This window comes from Falco peregrinus, chromosome 5, assembly GCF_023634155.1.
Source record: "Falco peregrinus isolate bFalPer1 chromosome 5, bFalPer1.pri, whole genome shotgun sequence".
Lineage (NCBI taxonomy): Eukaryota > Metazoa > Chordata > Aves > Falconiformes > Falconidae > Falco > Falco peregrinus.
The window spans coordinates 69,140,879-69,160,377 of record NC_073725.1 but is presented as its reverse complement, the minus strand read 5'-3'; the positions used below and the strand labels follow the sequence as shown (position 1 = coordinate 69,160,377).

Below are 19,499 nucleotides of genomic sequence, written 5' to 3'. Positions count from 1 at the left end.
CCAAAGCTCATACGTACCCCTGTCACCTCCTCTGCATTTAGACCACCCTTCACTCTGCAGATGCCTGCCTTGTGGCAGGACACATTCAGACATAAACTAGGCAAGGGTCAGTTCTTTCCCCCCAGTACTGATAAACTTTTTTTTTTTTTTTTCCTATCAAAACTTCTTTTCGAACCCAGGTAAAAGTTTTTTATATCTACAACCCCCTGTGGCTAAACACCCCCTTGCTGAACTATATCAGGTGAAAAAGTATTTGCTGTTTGTCTCAGGGCTGTAAAGCTTTGCCTAGAAGCAGCATTGCTTACCAGGTAGAGCACTGGTAGAGGAGAGAAAGGAGGGCAAGACCTAGGTCCACCTCATTTTGCAGGCAAATCGACCCTGGATTCAGCCAAAGCCGCTCCACCCTTCTACGTTTTGTCATGCTGTGGGAGCATCATGACTAATCACTTGCAAACCCGGAGAGTGTAAGCTACCCTGTATTCCAATGCCCTTCAGGCCTTTTAAGGGCCTTCAAAAATTTCAAAATACTGAATGTCAGGTGTTAGAAGTCTGATTTACTGTGCTGATGTGGCGCTGCCTCTGCTTACACACCAGCTGCTCTGCAGCCCAGCACCAGGAACAAGCTGCGTGCTGTCTTCAGTCTGGTGGTGGCTGCAGGATGGAGAATCACTGCGCCTGATAACTCCGAGGACAGAAATTAACATACCGGGCAATGGAAGTGTTGACTGAAAAGCGTTTCACCACTCCTTTAGGGAAGCACAGCCGCTTGAAGAGACTCAGCCTGGCAGTTGTCACTGCAATCACTAAACAGAGTAGCAGAAGTTGGCATGGACACTGCTCCGGGTCAGTAGAGCCGAGCTCCTGGCACAGCACTCACATAATGAGTAGAGCCGGGCAATTGTCATGAAGAATTAAATTTGCTGCAATGAATCCTTCCCTCCAAGTGTTGGGGAGAGCAAAGCGAGCTTTGCAAGACCAAGGGAAAGCTAATACCAAAGTGGGAACGTGAATTCATGCAAGAGCCCACCCTGCGCAGCCAGCCTGTGGTCCCCGCAGGTTTGGGTACCGAGCGTGCATGAGACGGGCACAGCGATCCGTGGATAACCAGCCCCCTAGTTATACCTGAACCACTTCCCCAATCATGCTGGGTATGCAGCAGACCAGCAAGACAGCTCCTGGAGCAAACTGCAAACAGGCAGAGGGCCCGAAAATTCATGCCACAGAGTGGTTCACTCCCTGCAGGTCTTGACCCCAAATCCAGGCCTTTCTGCTTTCTGTGGTGACAAAACACCTGGATGCACTGTTGGGAACAAGGCAGAAAGCAGCAGGTTTTGCTGAACTTTCTCTGAAAGCTGGAGACAAGGTTACTTTTTAAATTGAATAAACAGCATGGGCAATTTGTTAGTCCTTTGAGAAGCACGAGGCAGATCTGTGCAAGGGAATAAAGGCCTGTTGAAGTGCTATGGTTCTCAGCTCAAGGGCCACCACCACTTCAGAAGCACTTGATAACACTTTGCTTCCTGAGCTCAAAAGCGCGAGCGAAACCCAACACAGAGCAAATTGCCAGGGCATGGGGTGCGGAGGCTGCTCCCAGCAACTGAGCACTCAGAAAACCTCCACAGGCACAGCTCCACAGCCGGATCGCTGCTGTCAAGAGGCAGATCTGGTTGCCACCAGAGAGGCAACAGCTTGAGCTAAACGATGATCTATCGGATTTGATCAAATGGTGAGATTTGGTGGCAAATGTCCTGCTGCTCTCACATGGGCAGCTCGTTAATGGACACCTTGAGGAACACACACCTTGAAGAAAGTGCTGGCCCGCTGGCTGCAGGTGCCTGAGGGACAGGAGTCCCTGGAGATGTGCGGCATCAAAGCACAAAGCGTGCTGGAGAACCACGGGCTGGAAGCACGTGGCTTATCATCAGTTCAATGGGGCTGAAAAGACACATCAAGCAACTTTCCAGGAGTGCATCTCTGGTGTTCGCCGAGCGCAGCCACAGCAAGGAACCATGAGAGACCGTTTACATGGTGGTTCTTGCAAGGCAGGGACCACCTCCAGGCTCCCTCATCTGTGACCACTAACTGAGATGTGGTGACTTATCAACAAGTTGCTCATCAAGGGTCGCTGGAGGTTTGTTTCTTCCTTTGTGATCAATTAACTTTGGGGGTTAAGAAAGTGCTGGTTGTGGTCGTGAGCGTTATTTTGGCCTCTGACACATGTGGCCGTGTTTCTGTGGTGTGACCTGGCACGGCAGCTTTCCTGTAGGCTGTGCCGCGGCTGAGGACAGGGGTCCCCGCCGGGGGCTCCCAGGGCACCGGTGCCTGGCACCCGCCATCTCAGCCGTAACAGCCTTTCCGCAGCAAGGCGGGCCCGGGGCCCGGGTATTGACTTGCTCGGGCTCTGCGGCCCTTCGCAGCCACGCCGGGCCCGAGCGAGCCGGCGGCGACCTCCCCTCCGCCTCCACGCTGCTCCACGGGGCGGCTCCGGGAGGCGACGGCAGCTGCGCCCGGGCTCCCGGGAGCGGCCCTTGGCGGCGGCTCCGGCGGGGGGGTGGAAGAACCCCGGCCCGGCCTCCGGCCCCCGCCCCGGGCCCCGCCGGCGCCCCCTGACCCCCGCCCCCCGCCCCCTGACCCGGCCCCGCCCCGGCGCTGCCCCGCCCCCGCGGCGCCGCAGCCAATGAGGGGCTGCCGCCACATCCGGGGCCCGCGCCCCCTCCCCTCCGCCGCTCGCGCTCGGCCATGGCGGAGGTGAGTGAGCCGCCGCCGGGGTCGCGCCGGGCCGGGCCGGGCCTCTCCTCCCGCCTTCCCCCGGCCGGGCGGGCGCACCGGGGGCCCGCCGGGCTCCGGCAGCCCGGGGCCGCCCAAGGCCGGGGTCCTACGGCCGCGGGGTGAATGGGGCGGCGCGGGCCGCCTGAGCGGGGCCCACCGGGGCGGGGGCGCTTGGGCCGAGGGGCGCCGGGCGGCCCGGGGAAGGGGAGCCTGGGCGGGACCCGCCGGGAGAGTTGGGGCGGGCTGGCGGGGCAGCGGCCGAGCCCGGGGAGCGGCACCGGCTCTGCCCTCCCGCCGGAGCAGGCAGCGGAGGGGCCGCGGCCGGGGGAAGCGCTTGAAGGGGCTTTGGGCAGGGGGCTGGGCGGGGGGCACGGCGGGACTGGGGGGGCTGCCGGCAGCCGGGGACCAAGCGGGACCCCCTGGGGCTGCAGCACAGCAGAGTCCGACAGACTCCGGAGGAGTCGCTGGGGCCGGGGTCGGAGGGGAGAGGGGCCGCTGGAGAGGGGCCCGCGAGGGCTGGAGGTAAGTGACAGGGCCTGGGCAGCCGGGGAGCACAGAAACTGGGAACATGGGAATGGCAGCAGGCTGGGAAGGGAGCGGGAACAGTTTATCTGGATGGCTGGGATGGGGAGAACCCCCTCGCTGAGGGGGAAGGCGGGCAAGGGGGGTCGCGCTCTGGTGCCGCCTCTCCCATTGCAACGCTGTGTTTGTCCTGGCGTATTGTGCCCAAATGTTGCTGCCGTTGCTCCACCACACTTATGGTTGGTGATGCCATTCCCTATCATGTCTTGCCGCATCTTCAAAATATCCCCGTCCTGCCATAACGGTTGTCGTGGCACATCGGAGGTTTGTTTCCATCACGATATTCTTGTGATGACCACGATGCGGAAAAAGGACACTGGGAAGACATTGACAGAGGCAGGACCTTGGAATACCGCTAGCTGAGACAACTTGTTTGAGGTCACAGCTTTGTTTTCAGGGTATTTCACCGGGTACTTAAGCATTTTACATGAGAAGAATGCCATCCAGCTGCCTGTCCTCCCATGCAGAACGCTTTGGTCTTTGCTTCTACCTTTGCTGGAGCACTGAGGACGCTGCATTTGTCTGTGCCGCGGTAAAGAAGCGTTATCTCAGCACGTTGTTGGGCTGACATGAGGCGCTGAGGTGCTGCCGTGGCACGCTGCACCATGTTGCCATTGCTTACACAGGTCTCTTCATCCTGGGGGGATCTGGGAGCCGTCACTGCCTTGCAGATGGGAAGTATCTCCACTGTGACATTGCAACAGCGTGTGATTGGGGCCCTGATTTTCCTGAGCAGTGCGGGAGATGACCTGTGTGTCTTGTCATCCTGCTCCCATCCATACCACTTCCCTCTGGCTACAGCTGGAGTTCGTAGAAAACAGACCCAGGTCAAGTAATATGGACAAGGCAAAGGAGCGCTTCTCTTGCCGAGTCTGAAATATGTGTTAAACTAGCTCAGGAAACCACGTTAGTTATCAAAGCAGTAACAGTGGAAAGGGAAACCTCTCTTTTTCCTTGCTTTCTTGCCAGAGTGGTTTCAGCCTGAAGGGTTTTCTCTGGACAAGCACAGTCTGCCTTGCGCTGGCAAACAGCTTTGTCGGTACAGAAGGCTCAGGCTCCTCCTCTGCCTGTGTTTTCTAAAACGTGGCCGTTGCTTTGTTCCACATGCTCAAAAACTTGAGTTCAGACTTGAGGGAGTGCTGGAGTCATCCAGAAATCCAAATGTGAAAGTAATTGGTCAACCTCTGTGTGACTTTTGAGAGGAAGGTTGTTCTCATCTTTCAGAGATAGCTCATTCTCGTTTCCCTGAGAAGCAGAGACTAATGGAAGGAAAGCAGCTGTTGGGAAACTGTTGGGAATTTAATCTGTTCCCCATGCCCAGCACCCCAAGATTAAGCTCAGATGGCCCATGGATATAGGAGCCGTTTTCCAGCATTGTGGTGCACTGTCAAAATAAATGGAGTTCACCACTGTGACCTTTCATGGTGATCAAAACTGTCACCAGCAATAAGAGCATCTACACCTTGGCCAGGAACCATTCTTGATCTGGAGGTGTCTGGTAGTGCCTTAAGCGTCCTGAGGCATGTGATGCTGTTGCATTTTCCGCGTCCTGTGTGATATTTGGATTTGAAGTGGCAGACTGCAGCTACCTCACCTTCAAACAAATAACTTCACATCATGTGGCATCAGCAGGCAGTGTAATCAGGAATATTCTCTCTGTCATCATTTACATTTTTAAGCTAGACCTGCCTTACTCCCCTGCTCCTTTGACTTTGACTCTTGTTCCTGTGGTTGTCTGGCTTTGTAAATAATTTGATGGATTGTTTAGTTTCACACATGTTTAAATCTGGGTGTGAAATGAGCCGTTTGCTTTGTCAGTCACTTGTTTCTTCTTTTCTCAGCCCAGCTTTCTGGGCGCTAGTTATTTTGTGGTGACTCCAGCTCACAACAGTTCCCACTTGCTCTAGTGCTATATTACTGCTTCAGGGAAATAAAACTCGTGCTTTAGTTACTGAATTGTCACCCTGTTGTGCTGACTATTACTCTTCATTTTAGCACCTGGTCATTAATATAAGATCTCATCATTCCTGAAGTATTCTTGACATCTTTTCAAGCCAGCCCATCCACTGCTAACAGTTTCAGTCTTCGTTTTCAAAATCTTTTACGTGCAGCTCCTTATTGATCCCTGTGTGAAGGAGGCACAATCAGTTTATAGATCATTGTCTTGGGAAAGAGAGTTCTGCAGGTCACTCAAGACTGGAGGGAGTGAGTGTAGACCACACCTGTATTTTTTTCATGAAACCGGGATTGTTTGCTTGGAAGGATTTACCCAAGAGAGTTTTATACTTGGTCACATTCCAGCAAAGCCCAGCAAAAGGGCACTGACACTTCCCCAGGCTGTGAAGCCGTTTCCCAGTATGACCATCCTCAAAATGGAGGCTGTCCAAATCCTTTTCATCCCCTTCTTTCGTTGTCCCGTAAACTCCTCCCTTTTCTTTTAATGTGCACGGTCACTGGGCTCTGTCTGCAGCCAGACAAAGTGGTCTCTAGTGGGGTTATCTTGCTGCTAATAAACAGACGCTCGGGGATGGTGAATTGCAGCGTGTGTGCTGGTTGGACTAGAGGCATCCTCTTTTCACTGGTCCTGGTAGAGGAAGCAGCAAGAATTCCACAGCTGTTGCACAGATCCTTCCCCTTCTTCCCTGTCAGTCCTTCTGTTGTATGGCAATACCTTCTGCTGCCTTCCAGGCCAGCCATTATCTTTGTGGTAATTATACCTAGAAAATAGCCGCCTCCCTAGTCGTTACAGATTTTGCAATATATGTGTTAATACCTGAAGGTGCTAACTTAGAACCCAAAATCTGGGCTGGCTTTATTGTTAAGAGGATAAATCGTGATGTGAAGCTGTTTTCTTAAAGAAGTTGTAAGAGCCTCATACTGAGGCACTGTAGACGTCCTGGCTCCCGCTGAGCGGGTGAGGAGTGATGGTGCATGGCTGAGGATCGTAAAAAGACGTTGTTAGTGACAGGGGGACTGACAGTATGATTTTCTTCTGCAGTTGGATGCTTTCAGTCACCCAAAGGCAATCATTAATTACCTGCTTGCTCCCTACCTAGACTGAACTTGATGAACAGCATTTCCATGTACAGCAGCCCAAGGAGCAGCAGATGTTCTGGGTTATTTTCCAAGCCTCAGCCCATACTGCTGCCTGAACTTCTGACCAAGCACTGAATGCCAGAAAGCAGGTGCCTGTTCTCAGTGTCTACCTGTCTCACCCTTCCCCACCTCGCCTGTACCGCTCGCAGTCCTACCAGCCTCCTTCACTGCCTGCTCGGCTCTGAATTTCTTTGTTTCACCCTCTGAGCCTGGGAGAAGCCAGCTTCTTCTGATTGCCTCTCCAGAGGGTGGGTCAGTTCATAAAAATGCTGTCCTCCAGCGAGCGTGATGTGTGTATTTAGAGTAATGGCTTAGGGTCAAGGTCCTTCTTTTAAGTGAAGATGTAAGCTGTAAAAATCTGAGGTCTTAAACTGGTGAGAGGATAAATAATTAGTGGAGTGTTTGAAGATCAAATAGATACAATGGACACACCGCCGTGTGCAGTTAGAGACTGAGAGGAAGGCGATGAATCCGGAGGAAGGAGTTGTTAAAGACGCTTGACTAGAGCTGGTTTTGCACAGCACACTTTCTCATGCTGCCTTCTGTGGGTTTTGTTAACTTTTGCTTTGAAATGAAGTTAACTGCATTTGCTGGTGGGGTTAAGCGGCTGGAGGCATGTTACATTTTTAAGAAGAGTTGTCTCAGCCATATTTTTCTCTTTTCTTGAAGGCCTCGGTTGGCAGGCAGAGTCCGAGGGTGGTGCCATACCCAGCCCGCAGTCTATGTCCCGGAGAGCCTGGCCTTCAGAGTGCAGCAGGTAGCCACAGTTTAAGTATGCCTCCGTTTCTTGGTCTGGTTTCCAGAGGAAACAAGGCTCCTGGGATCAGCCTGTCTGTTCCCTTCTCCTTCTGACATCTGCCAAACCTGTTGGTGGATTCCCATGCCATTTGATAGAGGAGGAAAGTCTTAAGGATGCCAAAGCTCCTACAAGTGTCCGTTTGCCCGTTCTTGCAACAAGGGGTAATTATCCTAAAAACGCCTCGGGTGAAGGAAAGGCTGCAGTGTGCATTCACGTGTTATGACACACAAATGCTCAGAAAACCTCCAGATTCAGCTTTCAGTCAGCTGTGGGACTCGAATGTGCAGAGAACCAGGCTTTGCAATTTAGCGCTCACGGAGTGACTTCTTTCAGTTGTGTTCCCCAGCCCCTCTCACTCCTTTCCCACCTAATCTCTTCCTCTGGCTTATCGTGACTGCACACACACAAGAAGGGATCGTCCCAAGCTTTGTTGCAGCTGAAGATTTCATCTGGCGTGGTGCTAGTATGCAACTTCTTCTAATCCCTGCAGTTGTGTCAATGGGCTCAGCTGATCACCGACTGAACCTAGCAGAGATCCTTTCACAGAACTATGGTGTGCGGGAAGAAAGGGAAGAAGATGATGATACTCAGGAGAAGCAGAAGTCTTTAGAAGAGCTGGAGAAGAGTCTCAGTGCCTCTCAGGTAAAGGCAGCGAGGGAGGGGAAGGGAAATGACCTGCTGGATTTTCTTGTTTGCTTTTACAGTACTGGTACCAAAGATCTTTGTGAGCAGCTCCGACTTGCTGAGCTGGCGACGAGCCTTAGGTTTGCATTTGGGTAGGAAGGAATGGTTTTGACAGCAGGTGACAGCAGTAGATTTTGGAGTCTTCCTCTGCCAAGTAGCCACTCTAACGAGGTGGTCTTCACTCACCTTGCTGCAGAGCCAGCAGCTGTTGGGTGTATGTTCAGCCTCTGTTTCACAGTTGGAGGAACCGCAAAGATGAGGTGATAGGGTCCTCTCATGCGTGGTCCCATGGAGACCTTGGTGGAACACAAAGCGTGTTCTTGGTGACAGAGACTGTCTCTTCAGGTCAGGCACAAGACTAACGTAGGGATTTGCTTCTTTGTCTGTGTCTGGCGTCTCTTCACCAGCATGAAATCTAGTGTAAAAAAATAAATGTATTTTTTAAATTCCCTTGACTGTATTGCTTTGGAGTGAAAGTTCCTGGCTTCTCCATACCTTTGAGAAGAACAGGTTATGGTAGGTCCTGACAGACCATGCCTCCTTCATGATGCAGCATTACCCGAGGCAGTTCAGAGCCCCCAGAAGAGCAGAGATGCCTTGACTGCCCCTGCATACCTCTGTGTTCGCTGTACTTGGTGAATGTTCTGTTCCTGATGAAGCTTTGTCCTCCTCTCGCTCAGAGCAGTGAAATGCCATTTGAGGAGCTGCTTGCACTTTATGGCTATGAGGCATCTGATCCCATCTCGGAACAGGACAGCGAGAGCAATGATATTGCTCCAAATCTCCCAGATATGACTCTGGACAAGGTAAGAGCAGCTGTCTGCTTGGGTGTACGCTCTTAGCCTGCGCTGTAGGTTACTGTGCTGTCTTAGAGCTCAAGGCATCTAGTAGCTCTTTTCAGGTGGGGTTTGACTAGTTCTGACTAGGGAAGGGGCTTGCCTAGTTCTGGTGTCCAGGGGAGGAACACCAGGTGCAGAAATGTGAATGGAGAGAGTTTAGAGGAGACTGGAGAAAGGGTAACTGCTTTAAAAAGAGCACTGTAAAAACTCTTTCTGGAACTTGGGTTACAAGTCTTTGCACGTAGGTGTGGATCTTTGGAGAGTCAGGGAGGGTTTGTATCTTCCCAGGTGAAGCTATGGCTCCTCCTGTTCTAGCTGAAGTCTAGAAAGCTTTTTTTTTTTTCTTCCAGGATCTCTGAGATACTTGCTCTACGTGGAGCTTTGCAGAAACAGCCACTTGCCTGTCCTCTCTCTGGCTTCCATAAGAAGCTGCTTTTGACACTTGTAGAAGGGCTTCTAGGGAAAATAATGTAGGGGTGGTGGGGAATGTAAGAGAGAATCTGTCTTTGGACAAACTATGGGAGGGTGAGGAGATCTGTGGATGTGACCATCCTTGGCCAGAAATGTTTTACTCTAGGCCTCACCCCCCTCATATTTTTTTTTTAATTTAAAAATATTTTTCACTTTCTTGTTGTTGTTAAAAGGAACAAATAGCGAAGGATTTGCTTTCAGGGGAAGAAGAGGAGGAGACACAGTCCTCAGCTGATGATCTGACTCCATCCGTCACATCCCACGATGCATCGGACCTCTTCCCAAACCAGCCTGGCTGTATGTGTCACTAATTTCTAAGTAACTGGTTTTTACTTAGATGCGGTGTGCAGGATAGGGCAAGAATGTTTTTCTTCATTTTGTCACTTAGTTTCCTGACATCAGGTTTGCCACTTTCCTTCTGGGGGCTGCAAAGAAGCCTGGGTACCAGTGGTGTTAACAAGCGTTGGTTGGACATGATAGAGCATAGATGAGCAGTGGGATGGGGGGAGAGTTGTCTGTAGCTGTAACTCGTAACGTTGAGAAAGCAAGAATTGTTTTGCTACCTGCTATAATTGCAGCCAGAAAGATCAGTACCTGATCTGATATCTCTAGAAGTGAATAAATTGAGTAGTACTAGTGGTGTGAGATATTGTGGCAGTTTCTAAATACTGGGGTATGCGGGAAGCCAAAGTGCGTGAGAAAGACTCAGCACGAAGTGATCTTATTCCTTCTGTTGTCCTGCAAAATGAAGGAGCCTGAACTCCCCAGGCTGGACCACACCACCTGTGTGGCAAGTGTGCAAATCCTTTTGTGCAAAAGGAGAGAATTAAAATATGGGTAAGTTGTCACTACGGACCATGCTGAAAGTAACTTTAGGAGAGAAAAGGAAGGGAAGGAGAGGGAACATGGAGCAATAGAAAAAACCCCATATCATAACTCCATATCTCTTCCTTTCCCACAAAGCAAACAACTTCCTTGCCGATGAAGACAAAGAGCCCTGTTCATCTCCATGTGCTTCCTCCATGGCTGAGGATTCAGAGGAGGATTCCATCCCGTCTAACGAGTGTAAGAAGGTAAATGATCTGAGTGTGTTGGGAAGGGCAGCTAATGCAATGTGCCCGAGTCTGAGGAAAGCATAACACCAAAGCACTGTGATATTTCCCTAAGAAATTTTCTTTATTTTCTTTTGCTCAGCGCCTTGTGTTTTGTGGAAGGTGGTGGCAGATGTGGGTTAAAAAAGGGGTTTTTTTAATACGATCTTGAAATCTGTGTCTGAAAGTATTTTCTGCTTCAGATATGGAAAATGCTGTTGTACCTTGGTAAATTAAAACTGCAGCCTGTAGCCCTGTAAAGGTGAAATGCTGTGCAATATTCCCAGCAGGATTTACTGAGGGCGAACCATCTTAGAAAAGAGAGGAGCAGACTTCCGAATTCATCCTGGTTGTGAAGGTTGCTGGAGAGCTTCTGCATTTCTTTATCTCCAGCCTTAGCTGCTTGCCGTATATCTTTAACATTAAAACTATGTAAATGCCTAAGGTCCCCGAAGTATCATCTGGTTGGTAGTAAATCTTCTTAGTTACCCTATAAAATAGTCAGGGCTCCCTAGAAGCAATAGTGACGGTGGGGACTATCGCTACATAAATCAGCCTCGTGGTGTTGTAGTCAGTAAATCACGAAGTACACCGCAGTGCCTGCGTGGAGCATTTTCCATTTCAATTTACCCACTTCTCTGTGGTGATATTTCAGGAGATCATGGTTGGACCTCAGTACCAAGCCACTGTTCCCATCCTCCACTTAAACAGGCACGGTGAAAAAGGTAAGGCAACCTGGTTTACCCATCTTGTTTGGATGTAAGGCTGCTAGCCTGGGCATTTGATGGAGCCCTGGTTCATCAGTTCTGCTCTGTATCTTAAGGATCGGCACCTCTCAGTGCCGACACCAAGATTTACCGCTACACCTGAGCTAGCTTTCAAGTAGCCTGTTGAAAAGGGCTAGTAATGCAGCCACCGAAGCTAAGAAACTTCGTGGAAACTGGGTTGGCGTGACAGGTTTGGAGGAGAGGGTCTCAACTGGAGCCAGAGAGAAGGAATAACCTTCTGGAGATACTCTGATTTATTTTTCTCTGACATCTCCCTGAAGTAGCCGGAGTTATTTTCATTCGGTACTCCCTGGAGCGGATCAGTTTCCAATTTGATGGGATGTCTGCAGAGTAGATGGAGATTGCAGATTGCATCTAATAACTAGTGCAAGACTACACTGGCTTGTTGAGTTTCTGAAGAAGGTGGCTAACAGAAAGCCCCTTCTTTAGAAATTACTTGCTTCCTCCCTAGTTCTTCTATCCTAACAGACTGAACAAATTAGTTAAAGGAGATAAAAGTGACTAGTTTTGCAGGTGCTGTTTCAGGTTTACCCGATATAGTTCTCAGAACTTTTCGCTGTCAACCTTTCGTCAGTGCTGTCAGCTTTCTGTACTGAAGGCCACAGATTTAGCGCACGATTTCGATAACCTGTATGTTTGCATCAACGTGAAATGAGAGGAAAGTGACAGCAGATCCCGGTGGGGGTCTTTCATGCCATGTCTGTAGTGCCTCTGACCTGATTTTAGTGATTCTACAGGGCAGAAGAGTTGGTTCCCTTGCCTGTAGAAACAAGTTAACTACAGAGGGTGCCAACATTTTTATCCAAATAGAGACATATCAACGTTTCTGATTATTCTCTACTGTGGAGTCATCTTGCTTTCTTCTGTGTTGTTATTAAACATCTCCCTGCATTGTTGTGTGCCGGAGTAAGAGCCCTGAAAGCTGAAAGGGACAAAAATCACGTAGTGATGTAGTGTGCTCCTACTATTCTGGTGGGTGGAGCAGCTCGTGGAGGAGCATTACAGGGGAGGGACAGCCTTGCTGCTGCTTAGTTTTGTGTCTAGAATAGGGAGGAAGAGGGTCTTGAGCCTCGGTGGGGGTTGTAGCTCAAAGCTGTCTTCGCCTCCCCCTTCTTTTTATTTACTGTGTGCTAGAAAAGACACTGCAGAACCAAGGGCTTTTTAGTTGCCAGGATTAATGAATCGAAGCAACAATCTTAGAGAACGTGGTAACAAAAATGTTGTCAACCGACCCTTCTGAAGAAGTGGAAGCAAGCTGAGCCTGTGCTTAGGGCTCTAAGAGATATAAAGAGTATTAAGCTTATCTGCTTGCAAAACGAAGAGGGAAAACGCAGTACCTTCACAGTGTCATCTCTAGTGCCAGGCTGGAGTACCAAGCAAAGATTCCCTCCCTCCTCCTGTCTCTCCCATGCACCGTATACGCAGACCATTTCTCAAAAGCAGCAGAATTCTCTGTTTGATTATCTTATTTCAGTGCTTTTTCTGTTAGCCTATGAGAATGAAGATCAGCTGCTTTGGGACCCAAACATACTCCCCGAAAGAGAGGTTGAAGAGTTCCTCTACCGCGCAGTGAAGCGGCGATGGGATGAGCTGTCTAGCAGCAGCCTGCCAGAAGGAGAGGTGGTGAAGGACAACGAGCAGGTAGGCAGGGGAGGCTTCTTTCCTGTTGGGAAGACTGGGAAAGGCTGTGGTGGATCGGACCATAGGCCTGTCTAGCTTCTTCCAACACGGTAACAGATGTTTGCAGAAAGCGTGTAACAGAGTAGGCAAGTGGAGAACAGGTACTATATCCCAGACTCTGAGCCAGAGCTTGCAGCAGGACCATCCTTTTGGATCTGTCCTCTGTAGCGTTGTCTTAATTCCTCTCCGAAGCCAGCAGAGATCAGACATTTGGCTAAGGAACTTCAGAGCAGTCGTGTTTCCTTTGAGCTAGCCAGGCGAGATTCTCGCACTAAGTCTGCAGGAACGCAGAGGCGCGCCTGTAATCTGCAGAGCTGCTGGTAGAGCTGCGTCTTCTCACGGCCAGGGTTTGTAATCCCCAGTGCCTTGAAAAGTGGAATAATCTATGCCCGTAGTCAAGCTGGGGTTAGTGGCAGAGTGGCTCCTGGGAAAAATAAGTTTTAAGAGACAAACATGAGTCATGAGCGGGTTGGTTGGCGGTGTGTCGCTCAGATACGTGCTGTGAGTAATTTTCTTCTGCTTCCTAGGCTTTGTATGAACTGGTTAAATGCAACTTCAATGCAGAAGAGGCACTGCGGAGGTTACGGTTCAATGTGAAGGTCATCAGAGGTGAGACACACACCCCCTCCCCCTTATTTGGGTTCTCCCCCAAACATTAAGGCACACGTAACTCTTTTTCGATGCTGTACGTCTCCTACAACTCTTGTTTCTTTCTGCTATAGATGAGCTTTGTGCCTGGAGTGAGGAAGAATGTAGAAATTTTGAACATGGCTTCAGGGTCCATGGGAAAAACTTTCATCTTATCCAAGCAAACAAGGTAAGAACGCTCACCCCTGCATCCCACTAAGAGAAGGGGAAGGAGGCACGTGCATTTGCACTGGAGGTATGTTTTGAGCCTCGGCTAATGCAGGAAGTTCAGGACTGTTGAGTTCCAATCCCAGGCTTTGTGTTGACTCATGCTCGCAGGTGATGGGCTGTTCACTGCCCTGCTCTGCCTTATTTTCCAGGTGAGAGAAGTCACAAACAACACTGACCTGCATGAGTGATGTCAGTTAATTACTGATTAGCCCTTTCTGGAGTCTCAAAAGTTCTTTCCAAACTCTCAGCCCTTGCAGTACTTCTGTGAATGAGTGAGTTGAGCATGTGGATGTTTTGTAAAGTCCCCTGGGGTCCTCTAGAGTGAAAGGTGCTGTTGTAGGGAGAGCTGAGCCCCAGGACATATGCTGCTGTGCTGGGAGTTGTCCGAACCAGAGAGTCCAGTTCTACCGCTGATTAATTGTGGGCATGTTGACGCTGGCCAGTGAAAACCGATGCAGGTTTGCTCTCTTGATGTTAAGTGTGCTACTGGAAGCGCAGGAAGGTCCTGCACGAACGCACCGTGTGTGAACCTGCACTGGGGTCTGCAAGAACAGCTGTGCACTATGGGGAGTTCTTTCTCTGGCCGATTACCACCTTGGAAATCTCAGTATGTGCTTCTGTTCCGCAGTGTAGATGTGTCCATAGCATTGTAAATTTCTGTAATGCACTTAATTTTCTGTGCTGATTAAATGGGAGAATAGTCCTTGCTCCGTGAGCTCCATCCTGGGCGCGTGGCATTCTGACTGATGTTTCTCCTCAGGTCCGCACCCGGTCAGTGGGCGAGTGTGTGGAGTATTACTACATGTGGAAAAAATCAGAGCGCTATGACTACTTCACTCAGCAGACTCGTTTAGGAAGGAAGAAGTACGTCCTCCACCCTGGAGCCACGTGCGTGGAATATTCTCACACTAAAATTAGTAATATTAACCTCCCAGTGAAGATTCCTGCTGCAGAGCACCTCCGCTTAAAAGACTGCACTTGCTGCTCTAGAAGGTTTCTTGGGTGGGAGCGTGGAGGGGTGCACTGGATATTCTGAGAACATAAACACTGTCGGTGTGGGGAGGGAAGATAAAGCAATTATTTGCTCGTATGTGGACTACCTTGTGTCAGAAAATACTGTTTTGTTTCAGACAAATGCATTCTCAGGGATTCAGGGCTGACCTTGAGAAGTAACTCAGTTCAAGGAGGTTTTGGGAAGGGAGCTTTTTAAGTTCAAAAATACACTTATTTCTGGTGGTTTGGAACCTGAATTAATTGATTGCCCTGCTGCCACCCTTTGAGGCAAATTCTTCATCTTGAAATGTGTGCTAATTACAGAAAATACTTTTCGAAAAGGCTGAAACTGGAATGTTTTAAAAGGTCAAAATGAATTATTTAAGTTGAATCAATTAAAAACATTAGATGGAATCTTAGATATTTTTTTTTTGGTTTTTTTTTTTTATTATTATTCTGTTGCAAGACAGGGAAATACCTGAAATCTCCAATCCCCCCAGGGCAGGAAGATATTTTTCTTCATCGCTTGCTCTGTGCTGGCATACTAACATTGTCACAGCCCACTGCAGTCGTTCTGTGAAGCTGGCTGTTCCCTGGGGAGAACATTTGACCATTTATTTCACTTTGGAAGGGGCTGAGGCTCATAGAGAGCTGGGGGCTAGAGCTCTTTGTTTTGGAAAGCTGCAGAGCCCATTCTGGTTTATCATGGGCTGGTTTTAACCACGCTGAGTTAACCGCGATCGCCTCCGAGCAAACTCCAGATTGCGCTCTGCAGAGCGAGAAGGGATGGATGCTCGTGCTAGTGAGGTCTCTACAGTCCTGTTGCTTTATTTGTTGCTGGGTTTTAATCCCAGTCAGTTTTCTCTGCCTGCATCTCTCTGCTTAACAGGTGGTGGCAGTGTTATCTGTCTTTTCCCACAGGGATTACACCGACAATGACTTGGATGGGGGTGAAGTAGAAAACACCAGTCGTTCTCGGAGCTCCCCGCCAATTCCCTCGGCAACTGGCTGCCTGGATCCTCACTTTGGTCAAGATCAGATAGCAATAGAGAGCACAGGTAACTGCCTTTCTTCTGTTTGCCCCAGGGGTAACTGGTCTCCCTTACTCAGCGGCACAGACCCTCCTTTGCCTCTCTCCTGTTGGCATTATCCTGCTGTTGCTCTTCTCCCCGCACCTTGCCAGTGTGCTCACTCTGCCCTGTGACAAATAACCAGCCCTGGGCAGATTTTGGTGTGAGTAAAGGAGATTTGTCTGTCTTTACATTGACCAGTAGTGACTTAAAACCAGTTATTCCTGCTTCGGGTTTGGAGGGGTGGCCTAAGTCATTCCCAAAGCAAAAGGATTTGCGCTAACTTCGGGCACCTGAGTTAGGCGCTTCCGATGCGCTAACGCACACAGACACAGCAGACACAGGCAGCTCCTCTGGAGGCTGGTTTAAGGCATCAGAAGTCAGGCCGTACCTGCCAACTGCCTGCAGAGAGCTGGCTGTGAGAAGGCTCCCAGGGAGCCTGAAATGGTTCCATTCCCTCACCATCCTACGGCAGATGAGGGCTTTGTGTAGGCATCTCCCAGGGGCTGTTGGCATGAGGGGGTAGGTTTTGGGATTTGGCTTATCCTGGAGTGTCTCTGTGAGATTTCCTTGGATTTCCATAGAAACACTGATGGCCTTCCATCTGCTGTCTGCATCTTGCCTTTCTTTGGTACATGCTGGCAGGGATCTTGGTTGCTATAATAAAGAAACATTTGTGCCGTCAAACAAATGCTGTTGTAATCGGGTGAGACTGAACTGGCTGCTGGGTTGGTTTTGTACACAACGGACTCACTTGAGCTTTCTTTCCTTTGCTGTCCCCTACCCTTTCTTCTTCCCTGTCTGTCCATCTCCCACCTTTCCCTCCTTCGCGGTGTGCAGAGCCCCTGAGCGTGGAGAGCACAGTCTGCAGCCTGGGCAGCATGAGTGAATCGGGGCAGGGCTATGAGTGCAGTACTCCTTCCGAGACAAATTGCTCCTTCGACCCCACGGAGGAGACGTCCTCAGGCGCCATCTCAGCTTCCTGCACGCAACATGCTGTCAACCCCTCGGAGTCGGGGCTCTACGCTTTGCCGCTGGCAGGACCAGCACTAGCAGAGAAGCAGGAGACATTGCAGAGCTCTGGTGAGACGATAACCATGGACTTCACTCTCCCTGCAGACATTAATGAGGGTTTGCCTTTAATTGCTGGCCCTGTGGATTTGGACAGAGACCCAGAGGCAGTGGTGGCCCCTGCGCAAGTGTCCTTATCGGTCACAGATTTTGGCCTCATTGGCATTGGAGATGTAAATAGTTTTCTGACTGCTCATCAGGCTTGCCCAGCACCTGTGGCTCGGTCAGAGCCTTTGTCACAGTGAGAATTTCCAGTCACAAACTTGTCACAGACCCAGCAAGGACTTTGACCTGACTGAGTCAAATCCTGGAACTTCCGCTGTTCCGTAGGGACAGTTTGGAGCTGTTGGTCAGAATCTGTCTTTCCATCCTCCTTGATCCAAGGCTGCAGTGAAACCAAACACCTTTCTGCTCCAGTGTGTTCTGACACAATCACGCAAAGCTGGTGGCTGGCTTTAGTGGGGGGGGGGGGGGGGGAGCGGTTCATCACCCCCTGTTTTGTTGACCACATGTCACCCCAGGTAATGCCAGGCTGTTTAAATAGTCCCTGCCTCAGGACGGGAGAGACATCCCTTGGCCCCAGTGGGACAGTCTGAGTGCAGAGATGCTTGGAGAACAGCAGGGATGTATCACTGGTGCTTTTGGGGCTGGGACTGAGGATGCAGTCTGGAGGTCCGAGAGCTTAGGAAACCCACAGGGAGCACCGTCCACGGAGGCTGTGGGGCAGTTGAACTGCAGAGATGGGCATGGTGATGCCAAAGGAAGATGAGGAGTCTTGGCACTTCACCCACAGATAGTGTGTTGCAACAGAGGTGGTTCTCCCCGTTCCCCTCCCAACAGCTACCGGGCACTCCTGAGGTGTGGGCCGTGACAGGCACGCACACTGCGGTTTTCAAACCTCTTGCTGCTCTACATGTCTTCCTGCCTGCTCTCCCACCAGCTGCAGGTGGGATGTGGCCTGGTCCAGCCCTTTGGCAGAAGAGGCAGGTCTTGGGGAAGGGATTCTGCGTGGTGCAGCGGCACTGGGTGCGCTCAGGTCCTCCTCGCCTTCCCTTGTAGTGCTGGGCTGTGGAGCATGGGGAGGAAAGGGAGTTTCTAGACCCACGGTGATGTTGGCCCCAGTGGTGCAGTGCTGCCGCTTCTGTTGCTGGCAGTGAACGACTTGAGCCTTGCTGACTGCAGCAGTACAGGAGGGTAAAACGCAGATGAAAATGTCTGCCGCTCCACAGCTTGTTCAGACAATTTGTCAGCTGTGGGAGGAGGTTGCTCGGCTGCCAGGGCACCAAGGCCAGGACACCAGGGCTAGCATGGAGCCCCAGGCAGGGGAGCACGCCAGTCCCTGGGCATCCCTGCCCCTTTCTGCATCACAGAAAAAGCTCTCTGTTTTCTGAGAGGAAAATGTGTCTTTACTGCCATTAGCAATGTTCAAGGAGGTGACAAGGGTGGCTTCCATGGCAGCGAGGTGGCCAGCTGCTCTGCAGAGCGCCACAGTGGCATGTGTGTGGGTGTGCTGGAGTCCGGAGCTGCTTCGCTTCCCGGGTGTGTTCCAGGTCTGGGGTTTGCCACTGGCTTAAATCCGCATGTTCTCATTCCCCTTTTTTCCGTGCAGGGCATGCTGTCTGCTGACTTGCTGGGCAAGGCTCTGATGCAGATGTTCCCTTCCTCCAGCCATTTTCTGCATTTGGGAAGGGGTTTGGGTTGAGGTATTTTGCTTGTTTTGGTAGAGGCCTCCGGGCTGTGATCCTGCAGTTGGTTCTGCTGCCAGTGGATTTGGAAGATGACTATAAAACCATTAGCCCGCGTCCTCCTCTTTCCCCAGCCCTATGAAGTTGTGCTCAGCCCTGCAGCAGGAGCACAGAGACAGCGTCGGGCAGCTTCACGGGATGACAGGATCAGACCTCGTCTCTCATCTTCAAAGCCCCAGACCTGGCTTTTGCATGCATTAGCAGGGGGCTGTTTCGGTCCCTGGCCAGCTCTGCTGAGAGGTGCTGAGCTCCAGCCACGCGCGGCTGCCTTGGCCAGGCATTGCTTTGGCATCCAGACGCGGTAGCCGGAGATCTCCCCTCCAGTTGCTCCCAGGTGCTGGAAACGGAAAGCAAATACAAGTGCCTGGTCCATAGTGGAACTGCCCAGGCTGTGATTCCCCTTTTCTGGGGGAGAGGAAGCTCCTTGGCTGAAAGGGGAAGAGGAGGCAGGGTGAGAGCACAGGCAGCCCTCCCAGGGAGGGCCAGGCCTTGGCATCTCCTTTCCATCAGCCAAGAACATTCTTAGTTTTCCTGAAACCATCTTTTTTTTTTTTCTTTTTTTTTTTTCCCCCCTTTGGTTTGTTTCAAGCCCTAACGAAAGGAGAGGGGAGGCCGGGGGAGGCAGAAATCTCTCTTATTTATGTTCTTCAGTGTTGTTTACAGATTCGCATGGGGTCTTTCAACATGAGCGCGGCGCTTTTTCCATGTAACTTTACGGGAGAGGGATGGAAAGGGCTGGGACAGGGAGGGGGAGTCACTTGGGGAGGAGGCTTGGTTTTGGTTTTTTGCTGGGGTTTTCTTTTTCCTTCTTACAAAGCACATTCACTTTGAGCCGCTCCCAATGCTGGATTTTTTTTTCCCCCCTCCCCCCTTCCCCTCCCCCAAGCCCTACACTGTGAAGTGATACTGCCTTGAAGACCCCTCACCGTTATTTATTTAATTAAAAACCTAATTTGAAAGTGA

At 50.7% G+C, this 19,499-nt stretch overlaps 1 protein-coding gene across 7 annotated transcripts; it reads left to right on the top strand.

Annotated features, from left to right (window-relative positions):
• The first annotated feature begins 2,704 nt into the window (after positions 1-2,704).
• Positions 2,705-19,499, top strand: MIER2 (MIER family member 2). Of its 7 annotated transcripts, XM_055805905.1 has the most exons (14): positions 2,706-2,748; positions 6,408-6,536; positions 7,117-7,204; positions 7,737-7,888; positions 8,611-8,736; positions 9,414-9,537; positions 10,204-10,313; positions 10,987-11,056; positions 12,594-12,760; positions 13,327-13,408; positions 13,522-13,616; positions 14,418-14,545; positions 15,572-15,708; positions 16,561-19,499. In XM_055805905.1, the coding sequence occupies exons 4-14, from the start codon at positions 7,745-7,747 to the stop codon at positions 17,034-17,036; spliced, it is 1,659 nt and encodes a 552-aa protein (XP_055661880.1). In that variant the 5' UTR covers positions 2,706-2,748; positions 6,408-6,536; positions 7,117-7,204; positions 7,737-7,744; the 3' UTR covers positions 17,037-19,499. The 7 variants fall into 7 exon arrangements, with proteins under 7 accessions (XP_055661881.1, XP_055661880.1, XP_055661878.1 ...); XM_055805903.1 differs by lacking the exon at positions 6,408-6,536 and having other exon boundaries at positions 2,711-2,748; positions 12,609-12,760; XM_055805904.1 differs by lacking the exon at positions 6,408-6,536 and having other exon boundaries at positions 2,711-2,748; positions 14,418-14,521.